This window comes from Solanum pennellii, chromosome 4 (genome assembly GCF_001406875.1).
Source record: "Solanum pennellii chromosome 4, SPENNV200".
In the NCBI taxonomy this organism is placed as follows: Eukaryota; Viridiplantae; Streptophyta; class Magnoliopsida; order Solanales; family Solanaceae; genus Solanum; species Solanum pennellii.
In genome coordinates, this window is record NC_028640.1 from 4868823 (window position 1) to 4882138 (window position 13316).

Below are 13316 nucleotides of genomic sequence, written 5' to 3' on the forward strand. Positions count from 1 at the left end.
TTTTAATTTTCCTTCTTTTCTACAATTTAGTTATCACCCTAATTGTATACTTTAAAGTTATAAAAGTGACCCACTATTAATTTTAAAGTTATCTCCTTTAACCCCCAACTAAGTAAATTATTAAAATTACCCCACTAATTTCATAATTATAATTATGAATAGTTCAAAACACCCATTTAAAATTTTAGCGGAAGTCTGACAAGTCGGGGTTACGCAGCTTGTGACGGTCCGTCGTATCTACGACGGTCCGTGCTGCAGGTCCGTCGTGAAGTTCAGAGAGTCAATCCAGTACCCAGATTCCAAGAGTTGAAATATTTTGGAACGAAGACCCTCGACGGACCATCGTGCCTATGACGGTTCGTCATACTTGCCGTCGAGGGTAATGAAGAGAGCAGCAGAAAAAAATTGCACAAGTATGGGACGACGGAGTCCATCACGGTCCGTCGTGACCATGACGATCCGTCGTGGCCATGACGGAGTCCATCACGGGCCGTCGTGACCATGACGGTCCGTCGCGTGGTCCGTCGACCCAGTAAGTATTTATCACAAATAATTCTACTGCTCAAACCGACTAAACAGGTTGTTACACGACAAGTAAAAAATACTTTCGATATGTATATCTAAACACTGGGAAAAAATTGAAAGCGGAGGGTTTAAGTGGGATGGGTAGAATTATATTTTTAAGAAAATAAAATAATATCTAAATTAGTATTTGATGAGGGGGAGGAAATGAAGTTAAAAATGAAATACTTTTATAAAAGAAATTTAAACAAAATAAAAAACTTTAAAATATGTTGTGTGGTAAGAAAAATATTTTACATTTTATTTTATAAAGAAAATATTGTTTTTTTATAATAGTTTTTTAATTTTTAATTTTAACTAATACTAATAATTTATTTATTTATTGTCAAGGTTGAATATTTTGTCCATGTGGAGTATGATGTGGAAATTCTTTAAAATAAAAGAGAGAGTGTGTATTATACATACCATGATGAGAGTGGTATAAAAGAGAGGTGTGTTTCTCAAACTAAAAAGTAATAGTTTAGGTATGAAACTCAAACTTTCAATAGTTTAGGTATGAAACTAAAAAAAAAAGGTATACTTTACGTGTGTTTTTTGACACTTATCTCTAAAAAAAAGGAAAAGGGCCTAAAATACCCTTGAAGTATTGAAAATGGTACAAAATTACCCTTCATCCACCTATTGGCTCCAAAATGCCCTTTTCATCCACCTTTAGGTTCAAAATTGACCACTTCTTTAACTGTTTTAAAATTAAAATATTTAAATATTTTTTAAAATACTTGGCGTTCAACTATTGGTTATAATTTAGTTTATTAATATAATTTATAAACCAACCCACTGCCCACTCATTACTAACTAAATCCCACTGATTAATAATCCAATTATAATATCAAAATCGTCATAAACACTACTAAAATACGATGAAATTATAGAATCCTGAAAATGACATCCAAAATTATTCAAGTCCAAATCGAAGCCCCAATTAAATTTAGGTTGAGCCGCTTATTTAGGAAGACACTTTCAATAGGATTCTCTTTCAAGATTGAATTAGAAATTATGATTAAACGTAAAGCAGTAATACATCCCGAATTAATTCATGCACTTTTTTTAAATATAATTTTGTAAATATTTATGACTTGTTTTTAAAACCTTTAGTATATTATTTTGAAAAAAAGTTACCTATGAAGTAAAATCACATAACTGAGATGTATAAATAATTAAGATGAACATAGTCATACTTTTAAGTTTATCGGTAATTTTTATTTTGGACACTTGAATGTACGATAATTTACTGCTATAGATATTTTCGCCTCAAATTTTTAAAAACACTCAATTGGCAGTAGTTTTACTGTTGTTGCATTAATAATGTGACGGGTTTATTAATTTGGAAGGGTTTAACTAATAATAGGTGGGTAGTGGATTAAATTATAACAAATAGTTGAGCGCCACGTATTTAAAAAATTATTTAAATAGTTTAAATATAAAACCGTTAAATAAGTGGTCAATTTTGAACCTAAAGGTGGATGACAAGGGTATTTTGAACCCAAAAGGTGGATGACAAGGGTATTTTGGAGCCAATAGGTGGATGAAGGGTAATTTTGTACCATTTCCAATACTTTGAGGATATTTTAAGTCATTTTCCGTAAAAAAAATATCATATATACATCGTGTAATATAATACTTTATGATGAACCTCCTTGACCCTACGCCCAGCGATCATATTTGAGAGTAATTAGGAAGCTTTTTCTTACAAGGTAAGTGGGAATAGACTCATGTGAAAGTCTAGTTAGCTAACCAAAATTTTTAAAGAAACAACAGAAAAGGGTTTGTCTTTGTATGTACACTTGATATATGATAACATCTTAACAAAACTCTACCATAGAATATACAAAATTATGATCAACTACAAAATGAATCATCACTATGATGATTTCAACCAAATCCAGTAACAATATGAAAGAAAACATAAAAAAAATGTGCACTTTTTTCATATGTTATAATGTACTTAATGCAGTTCATTCCTACTGCATTACTTGTGCTGCTCCGTAAAGACAAACTCGAAATTTTAGATGTTGATTCTCTTCGTTTAAATGGGGCAGCATCTCGGAAAATTTCAACCAAAAACTAGCAGCCATCGACTCAAACTCCTCTCGCTTTTACATGCTTATATAGCATAATGGATAACAACTAGAATACACAGAACAGCACAAGCAGAGCTAGGATTGATAGCATTTGACAAAAAGAGTGTAAGAAGATTACTCCATAACGAGCTCCATATGGCGGTTGAGATCCTGGATATAATGTGTGCTTGTATATTCGTCTGAAAACATCAATGCTCTCCCTCCCATTGACCTCTGCTTCATTTCTACTGGTGCGTTCTCGCCTCTCAATAGCTGAACAACCTGCATACTCGAAGAAAATTAACCATTTAGTGAAGTTTCAAATTTTATTTGCAGATTGTGTTTATTGTGCATATAAATATCAAATAGCAACTCTTATTCTTACTACAAAATCATCTTGTAAGTCGCGTTGGATATGTTTAAGACCACAAGATTAAGGAACATTTTGGTACATTCTACATATTTTTAGTTTAAGACAAGAAGATTCAGATGCGTGTTTAAGATCTTTTCTGTTCTAACTCTATAACCAAGAACGCATAGGTGATTGAATCCTTCACAGGATCAACCTTTTCAGCTGTGTGCGTTTATAAACCTAACATTTGCAAATTCTAGCAAGGATCAGCAACACTCGAAATCAAAATTACAAATGCTGGTGGGAGTTGATATGAAGGACATAAAGGGGACAGAACGTAAAAATGTAGAGTTACCTTTTTCATGTTCGGACGAATGTCAGGCAAGTGGTGAAGGCAGCATAAAGCTGTAAACATGGCGCGTTTCATCTCAACAACATCGTAAACATCACCTAAACGAGGATCTGCTATTTCCTTGATGTTGTTCTTTTGCAACAACGGTTTTGCCTATGCACAATTGTAACAGGTACCAGATACTTTTCAGAAACATTGAATGAAACATACTAAAAACCCTTCAAATGAAGTTGCATGACAAATTGTATGAATATTGTATCAGTTTAAGAGGATCATTACCCACAACACAAGGCTCTTTCTATACGAATCAACTGCACGGCGACCAGTAATAAGCTCCAATAATAGAACTCCAAAGGCAAATACATCCGTTTTTTCATTGACAATTCCATGCATAAAGTACTCTGGAGCCATATATCTGAATATCAATTTGCAATACATTAGATCATAAGTAAGGCATGATCCAGGATTTTCACTTGGGGGTTCGAAAAATAAAAATATAAAAAAACAGTGCAGTCCCTAAGAATCAAATCTTGGAGAGGTGGGTGCATTTGAATGCCCGAACCGCTGCTTTTGCTTATTGTTCACAGGATTCAAAATTTATACATGTACATAAACACAAAATATCTACCCTATATATATACAGGGTAACTTTTTGTTGAGGGGGTTCGGGTGAACATCCTCTCGTCCCTCTAGATCCGCCCTTGGTCATGCAATTTAAAAGTACTAATTTTTACATACCCAAAAGTTCCTTCAATGGGAGAAACAACATGATGAACCCATTTTTCTGGCAGCCACTTTGCTAGTCCAAAATCAGAAATCTGCACAACAAATTGGAAAAAAGAACTTGAGAAATCGAAATGAAATCTCACTTCCCAATTGAAGTTTCTAAACAGAAAGAAAGATTGAAACCTGAGGTTCATAATCTTTAGTTAGTAATATGTTTGAGGCAGTAATATCTCTATGGATTATGCGCTTTGGACATTCACGATGAAGATAAAGCAATCCTTCGGCAATACCAGCAGCAACTTTATATCTTATATCCCAATCAAGTCTCTCATCCGAACCTGAAATGCCGAGTTTTCTGCTTATCAGTCACTCTATAGACATTTCATTCGATGTTAAGTGCATATTTATCAATCACTAGGCAAAGAAATCAAATCAGTACTGAACGAACATAGCTAGTGTTTAGAGGGAATACAGCACCGTGTATTAAGGAACCGAGGCTTCCATGGTGTAAGTACTGAAGAACAAGGTATAAACCGCCATCAGCACTATAACCTATTAACTTAGCAGCATTAGGATGGTTAATGTGAGCAATAATTCCTAGCTCAGATAGGAAATCATCAACTTTATCCTCGTCGTTCTTCTCTTGCTTAGTTATTTTCTTTACCGCGACTACTTGACCATCAGATAAACGCCCTTTGTACACATCTGCATGTCCCCCTTGCCCGATCAACTTGTCTGTCACATTTCAAGGCATGATTTAGTAATTCAAAGGGTTAACTACGCGCAAATTCAGTTGGTTTTCGAGTAATACAGATTATGCAATATCCACTTAAAACGGATTAGATTTGCAAGGAAGTGACATCATTGGTGTAAAATTGTGGAAGCAATGACAATGACAAGAAGATGCAGAGAAATGTTAGCTTGCTGACGACGGAACACATCGTCAATTAAAAGGTCTTCAGGGTCGTCCGATAGGATGCATTAGAAAAGTACTAGACACATTAGCTTGTTTTTTTTGACGACAAGGGAAACCCGCAGCCGCTACCCTTTTGGGTGCGCACAGGGTAAAACCCCGCTCCTATGCAATAGCTCGCAAACCACATACGAGAGGTAACCCGCACTAGGCAAGCCTGGTGCGACGAGCTCGACCCAGAAGGCAAATCCCTTACTTTCGCTGGCAAAGGGTTTCGAACTTGAGACCTCCAACATGGAAGTCTCAAACTCAAACCACTGGGCCACCCCGAAGGGTAGACACATAAGCTTGTGTAGTACCAATACCTTGCTTGTTACATTTTTTCAACTTATGTATAGTTATACACTATTTGATATTACATGACCAATCATGGTATTAACAATGCAAGGTTTCGAATGCATGCATTAGCATGGTTAAAGACACAATTGTCCCACAAAACCTTTTCCACATCCTTTCTACCATTATTTGTGGAGGGTACTTTCATAGACAAATAATTTATTTTAGAAATTATACAATGCATATTATTTTTTATATACCAAACCAAAGAGTGTATAAAAATAATCACAGCATAACTAATACTAACATTACTAATACACCTATTCAACGCTCATCTAACACGCTATACCAAACGACCTCGTAATGAGACGTAAGCATCAACTTGGAAATTACACTTTTTTGGTGGGGACAAATAGAAACATGAAGGACCATAGACATTAAGGAAAATTTAATAAATTGGCCCATCAGTAACACATGGCCAACTCTACACGAAAAAGTTCCATATTTAACACTGATGTCTGATAGCTGGCCTAATGTTCAATGTTCTGACATTACAATAATTCCAAATTTTTAATAGGAACTACCATTTTCTCTTATCTATCCAGTCTCAAGGACTTGACAAATTAACCATAGAACTAATATAATTCTCATAGGTCAAAATAACGCACCAAAAATGAAGCTTCTTACAAAGATGATCTAGTGAATGCATCAATCATAGGATGAAAATTACCCCGTTTGATTGTATATATAACAAATTTAATGTATTTTTCCTAAAAAAGATTACTTTTTTTCCTTAAGTACTTCAAGAAGTCAAAGTTTGCTTTCCACCATGCCCAGAAAAGAATGAGGATCAAGAACAGTCCTGCTTCGGCAGGAAATTACACTGGTTATACATGATTAAAATTATTTTGTACATATATATATACATTGTAGATCTTGAAAATCCTTTGGCTTCTTCGTGTGTTAACGTTACACATTTTGAACCCTCTTAATGAAAACCAAGGCTCCGCCACTGTGACCCCAGGCACCCAACATAAAGGGAACTCTAGTGAAATCTTAAGCAGGCATGAGCAGGGGCGGAGCCACCTTGGTACTCGTCGATGGAAAATTATACTATTTATACATGGTTAAAATAATATTTATATATAGTAGATGTCGAACCCCCTTCGGCTACTCCGTGTATCTATTTCTACAAATTTTGAACCCCCTTATTGAAAATCCTGGCTCCGCCACTCGGCATGAGACTTAATATCTGCAAAGTACTTCAATATATGTCTTTTTGTCTAGCCTTTTTGTAGTTAAATTAATCAGAACTATATAGTAGAGTATATTATTTCATTTAGTACAAAATGGTCCTACTTTGAGACAGGACTTTGACATCAAAAATAACAGATGGGAACTATGTTACTCGGACGCTCCAAAAATTCTATCGTACCCATATCAAATCCTCCCAAAATGCAGAATTTTTTTGGAGGATCCAACAAACACCCAACAGTATTTTTGAGAAATCCGAGTAACATAGAATAGAACCACCTCTTCATGTACTTAAACTTTGTGTCAAATCAAATGAAGATACATAAATTGTGACGGGAAGAAAATACCCCGTAGAGATGTGAAAATTTGATGCAAGTTATTTATACTTGACAATATGAAGTTACCTAAACTACCTTATAAAGGGACTTAAATGCATAAATATTCTTTACACCATCAATGCATATCACTTAAACTCGTAAAAAATCATGAACTATGGATGTATGTACCTGGACTGAAATTATCTGTTGCTTCAACAAGTTCCCCATAGCTAAAATTCCTCCAAGAAGGCTTAGGAATATCATCAGAATCATTAGCCTCTTCTTCAGCACTTCTATTCTTCGACAAAATCCTTCTTATATTTTTCGGTAAAATCATCTCATATCCTAATAATGGTATACTTGACAATCTTCTCATTGACCTTCTTTTTATTTGATCAAAAATATTTTTCCAATAAACACCTTGATTTAATTCCCCTGAAGGTGATGATGCAAAACTGCTGCTCCTATCATCACTGCTGCTAATGCTGCTATTGTCTAAATCCGACGAACCCAATCTGGTACTCTCTAAAACTCCTCTTGGTGATGACGATGATGAGTACTGATCGTCTCTATTGTTGTTGTTGCTGATATCTTCCTCTTTTTTCTCGTCTTGTTCCTTCTTTGCTTCATGTTGTTTCTTGTTTTCTCCATTTCGTTGGACATCAGCTGCACCTCTTCTACCTACAAAGTTCATAAGGGAAAAAGTTGTATCAGTCTTTAAGCCCGAATAAAGGAGAACGGTTACCTTATACATTGACAACCAACATATTTTTTAACAAAAAGACAACGATTTTATACGGATTGTTTTGTTAGGATTCATCATGAAATTGCTAGTTACACCATAACCTTCCTCCTTTATCCCTGCTTGGGACAATACGACTAAAACCATTAAGATACCATAACATTCATATACTTAACAAGCAAAATGAAGTATATATACACAATCTTTATCTTAAAAATATTCAAGCTTTATTGTGACACAACTATTTAAACCATTAATATAAGAGAACATTCATATACCCAATTAGCAAAATGAAACATAAACAAATTTGTATTCTTATAAAGATTCAACTTTTATTGTGACATCACTATTCAAATCATTAATATACAACAACATTCATATAACCAATCAGACCAACAAGGTTTCTAATGCAGTAGTAAGTACTCCTTCATAGTTACGCAGATGTCTAGGTTTCGAGCTCTAAGTATGAAGTCATTTTATTAGGGAACACTTTTTAATTGTTCGAACTCAGGCTCAACAACACTAAAAGAGCCTTAAGCACCCACCCAAGAGCCAATGGACCAGTCAAATCATTTGTTCATTAGGTGCTCTATGTTAATTTTATACAAATACCTCTTAATCTCTACATAAATATATATATCCCGAAACGAGGTTAATGGTGCTCGAGCACCCAGTGGACTCCATGTGGGTCCGCCCCTGCTTTCTCCAATGCCGGTACCAGACACCAGGTGGAAAATCTAACAACAACAACATACCCATGTAATCCTACCAAGTGGAAAGGTAGAGTGCACGCATACCTTAACCCTACCTCGGACGCCCAGGTGGAAAATAAAAAAAAACAAAAATATACCCAACAAGCAAAATGAACCCTACACAAAAATCTTAGCAGCTCAATTGATACCAACTTTTTTAAAATCAAATAAAGGGTATACAAATATTTTTATGTTATAAAGATTCAATCTTTACACCTATAACAACACATAAAAAAGCAAATAAATTACAATAAGTTCAAAGAGAGAAAAGCTATGAACCTTCCATGGGAAGATAAAATGGAATTCTTGTCAAAAGCAAAAATGAATCAAGAACTCCTGTTATAATATGCAAAGAAAAAAGCTTAAGATAAGATTTCCATAAAGATAATTAACTCTGAACAATATTTACATAGAGCAATTTCCAATCAAATTCTTTCTTCTCCCCTGCTAAAAAAAAACAGGAAGAGGAAGAAGAAAATGAAAGGAAAAAAAAAAGTTGAATTTTGTGAAAAAAATATAATTTAGCTTTTAGATTTATTTTCTTTGAAAAAAAATGGAGGTGAAGCTGCATAAGTGGAGAGAAAAAAACGGAATTTTGGGGGTAATAGAGATACTTATGTTTTTGTACATTTTTATAGGAGTTTTTACAATTAAGGTAGCATGTCATGTAAAACGTGTTTATCTTATTTAAGGTATAATATATAAATGTACCTTTTAATTTGGTTTCAAATCACATTTATGCTCTTCAACTTTGGATGTGTACAAAGAGACATTTAAACTTGTATAAAGTTGAACAAATAGACACACAAGTTATCCTACATGTCATTATTTGTCCTACGTGGTGTCCTACGTGTATTGTGTCATGTAGGACTCATGTGTTTATTTATTTAAAAGTTGGATAGATAAAGTACCTGTTTTTGCATTATGAAAATTGGAGGTCAAAATTAAAATTTGAAGCCAAGTTTAGGATCTAATATATGTATTATATCTTTATTAAATATTAAGTCATGTGAAATTTTATTATATAACCATGCTTTGAAGCATGGTAAAAAAATAAAGAAACTTTTTACACAATAATAATGAGGTAATATGTTATGTTATGTTTATTTTTATTCAAAATCAGGTCACATGAGGTTTTAATAGTCACGGTGAAGTTCGGTATTAAAATTTATTGAATTTGAATATAACATTTTAAATAAGATTGTATTGCTTTTGTTATTACATAATACTGCACATTGGCATTTTAAAGGTCAAATCTATAAGAAACGTTGGGTACGTGATAAAATTATTACAAGAAATTCCTCATTTTAAGAGTCAAAGTTGGAATAATTTTGTTGCTAAAATGTGGTTTTGATTTGAATAAGATTTAATATTAGTCCATTAGTTAACAACTTAACATGATGATATAGTCATGATCAATGTGATGTTTTTTGTGTACATACATAATTAATTATCAAAAAAAAAACACATCTTAAATAATCAAAAAGTACTCAATTCGACTCCAAACATTAGTGTTTTGACAAATTAAACTTGATCCAAAATATTTAACGTTTTAGAATCACTTTAATTATTGATTTTGATGGTTAAATTGATTGATTTGATGTAAATGTCGAATGACATAAAGTTTTTACCTTGTTAGTTCTAGAACTTTTTATCTCACCGGATCGGAATTTGAGAAAGAAAGAGATTAGCGATCTCTGAACAACAACGAAAGAGAACTCGTAGCCTCCCTCTCACTCTCATCATACTTATTTGTTCACCTAGCTCAAACAAACGCTAACCCTTCTTTTGTTTTCTTAATAATTAGAAAGACCCATGATACTTTTCGAAATACTAAAAAAGTATCCGAAGACCTACAGAATGACACTTTCAACAGGATTCTCTTTCAAGATTGAATTAGAAATTTATGATTAAAGGTAAAGAAGTAATACATCCCAATTAATTCATGCACTTTTTTAAGATATAATTTTATAAATATTTATGATTTGTTTTAAAACCTTTAATATATTATTTTGAAAAGAAGTTACCTATGAAGTAACCTCAGATAATTGAGAGGTAAGAATAATTAAGATGAACATAGTCAGACTTTTAAGTTTATCGGTAATTTTTATTTAGACACTTGAATGTGATAATTTATTTCTATAGATATTTTTCGCCAAATTTTTTTAAAAACACTCAATTTGCAGCAGTTTTTCTGTTGTTGTATTAATAATGTAATGGGTTTATTAATTTGGAGGGGTTTAATTAGTAATGGGTGGGTATTGGATTGATTTATAAATTATATCAATAAGTTCAATTAGAACAAATAGTTGAGCGTCACGTATTTAAAATAATATTTAAATAGTTTAAATATAAAATCGTTAAATAAGTGGTCAATTTTGAACCAAAAGGTGGATGACAAGGGTATTTTGGACCCAATAAGTGGGTGAGAAGGGTATTTTGGAGCCATTAGGTGGATAGAGGGTATTTTTGTACCATTTCCAATACTTTGACGGTATTTTAGGCCCTTTTCCGGAATTTGTGAGGGATATTGATAGAGGATACATATGTTGTTAAGAACTCATTCGTCCAATTGATAGAGAAAATATTCGAAAGTAATTGTGTTTTACTTCAAGTCATTTGAACACATTAGAAAACAAATGAGACCGACACACAATTTATCTTCATTCCTTCAATCAAAATCATTACAATGCGAACACAATTAAAGGCATTTACAATAGAAAAATCGATCAAAATTAGCCAACGATGTTTATAAGGAACAAAATTATGTGTGATTTAATGATTCAATAGAAATATGACATAGTTTAGATACATGAGGAGAAAAATCCAATAAGTTTAGATATTTGTTTTGTGAATGTTGACACCCAATTTTTGACCCACGTTGGTATAAATTAATTATCGAGCTTCGTGAGTTTTTCAAATTATTTATGTTAATTAGTTTTATAAATCTTGCAAAAATAAAAAAAAAATATATATATATATACATATAGGTGTATATGTATATGTATATATGTATATCTTAGGTTTAGAAAGTATTCTATTAAAATAGTTTACTTTAAATCACAACTATATTTTGAATCATTATTTTATAATTCAAATAGTTATGTTACTAAATAAATAGGCTCGTTAATAAATTTATACCAAATTCGTTTTTAAAACAATTGGCCATTATTTAAATTGAACTCTTCTTCCATTTAATTTGGAAAAGCCAAATTTGGGCCCCTCACCTTATTCCCAATTCCCAGGCCCAAATTTCCCTTCCCAAACCCAAATATTCAGCAGCCCAAATCCCTTAAATCTCCTACCCGACCCGACCCAGACCCCCCTTTCCCCCCTTTCTTCTTCCCCTCACTCACGCTATTCCCAGGAAGAAACAAAACAATTCCCAGAAAAACGCAGCAAAAGGAAGAACTCAGAAAAAAAAACGCAGAAGAAACAGCTCCCATAAACGGAAACCTCTTCCCCACGCGAAATCCCCAACTCTCTCGACAGTACGCTACCCAGAAAACAGAACACCCACGCCATTTCCAGAAAACGCAGCAGCAGGTCGGATCGTTCAGCTTTTCCAGACGCGGTTCCGTCCTTGCCATAGCGAGATGACTCCACGTCGCCCGCCTAGGACACACGACTCATCTCGACCATTCCTTCCCTCCTTTCCGTTTCCGGAATGGGGCGAAATTTTCAGAAAAAGGTGTTGCTCCATTAACGGAAAGGATTTCAAATTTTGAAATCAATAGGCCTGAAATCTCCCGCCCTTCCTCTTCCGAAAACCCTAGTTTTCTCCCTCTATATAAACACCCTCCATTTTCAGAAGAGGGGTTGGACATTCTTGAGTAAAAAAAAAGAATTTTCAGAGAGAGAGAATTGGAGAGTTTATCACGGAGGATACAAAAGCTTACTATCGAAAATACTCTGTTTTCTTTTTCTGTTCGTTGCTGGAAAGCAGTGGGGGTTAGATTTTGGTTGGGAAAATCGGGAGGGTTGGAAGAATTTGAGAAAATATTTGGTTCTTTCTCTGTTGTAGAGGAATAGTCAAAACTTTCTTGGAGGAAATTAAAAAATCCTTTTTGGGGCTTCACTGTTGGTTTTCAGAAGAACAGAAGAAATCGGAACCTTTTTTTTGAGAGAAACGTTCTGTTTCATTAACAGTGTGTCGATTGCGGTGTTCCGTCGAAACGTCGTAGTCGTCTCAGCGTGTCTCTTTCGTGAGGTCGTCGCTTCTCTGCTCTGCTCGTTTCCGTCCCAATTTCGCTGCTTAGAAGAAGGTAATGTTTTTTTTTCTCTCTTCCTCTTTACTCGCCTTTTGTTCAATGTCAGATGAAATATGATGTTTGTTATGGGTTCCCCTGCTTTGACACTGTTTCTGTTGCTTACTCGTCTGGGTTATACTCTTCCTCGATTGATCGTTGTTTCAGCTTTGTCTGAACTGCTTGTGGTCAGCATGAACCGCTTCTTCGCTTTTTGATTCAAATGTTTGTTTTACTCTCTTACCATCCACGCTTGTTGGTCCGTCTGTAGCTTTTTCTTAGTTCGACTTCTTTAAGAAATTCCATGGCATCGGTTTCTGCTTACTGGCATTGTCAGGTTGATTATATTTTCGCCTCATTTGTTTGATTTAGTACTTGTTTCATGGCTTTCTTTGCCTGATTAATGTTTTGGGATTGATCGGAAAAGCTAAAACCTTGCCTCACTGTCCATTGACTTCATGGGTTTTGATAAACTTTTGGCTTGTTTTCCTTCATGGCTGTTTGTTCCGTGTTATAATATTTCGGGTCTAGCATGACATCGGTATCTTATTGATGGTATATTTGAGTTAGGTTATAGTTTTACTTCAAGTATTTTGTTTGCTTCCAAGTTATTAAGTGTATGCTTTCGAGATGGGTCGTATTTTAGGATTGCATTAGTCTTTTTTCATGAAATTTGGTAAAGT

At 34.0% G+C, this 13316-nt stretch overlaps 1 protein-coding gene across 2 annotated transcripts; it reads right to left on the reverse strand.

The window, feature by feature from the left end:
• Nucleotides 1-2308: 2308 nt before the first annotated feature.
• LOC107015626 (receptor-like cytosolic serine/threonine-protein kinase RBK1) lies at nt 2309-8955 on the reverse strand. Of its 2 annotated transcripts, none has more exons than XM_015215954.2 (8): nt 7691-7900; nt 7082-7573; nt 4550-4807; nt 4256-4410; nt 4085-4164; nt 3626-3761; nt 3350-3499; nt 2309-2924 (listed from the first exon to the last, which is right to left on the reverse strand). In XM_015215954.2, exons 1-8 carry the CDS (start codon nt 7779-7781, stop codon nt 2778-2780), a joined length of 1509 nt encoding a protein of 502 aa, XP_015071440.1. In that variant the 5' UTR covers nt 7782-7900; the 3' UTR covers nt 2309-2777. The 2 variants fall into 2 exon arrangements, with proteins under 2 accessions (XP_015071440.1, XP_015071441.1); XM_015215955.2 differs by lacking the exon at nt 7691-7900 and adding an exon at nt 8666-8955 and having other exon boundaries at nt 2348-2924.
• Nucleotides 8956-13316: the final 4361 nt, after the last annotated feature.

Excerpts from the sequence above, each read along its gene's own strand:
- LOC107015626 (XM_015215954.2), bottom strand. The coding sequence starts at position 7,781 with ATGGTTTTAGTCGTATTGTCCCAAGCAGGGATAAAGGAGGAAGGTTAT. Across the intron at positions 4,808-7,081 it reads AACAGATAATTTCAGTCCAG|ACAAGTTGATCGGGCAAGGG; the intron begins GTACATACATCC and ends GAAATGTGACAG. Across the intron at positions 4,411-4,549 it reads CCTCGGTTCCTTAATACACG|GTTCGGATGAGAGACTTGAT; the intron begins GTGCTGTATTCC and ends TCGGCATTTCAG.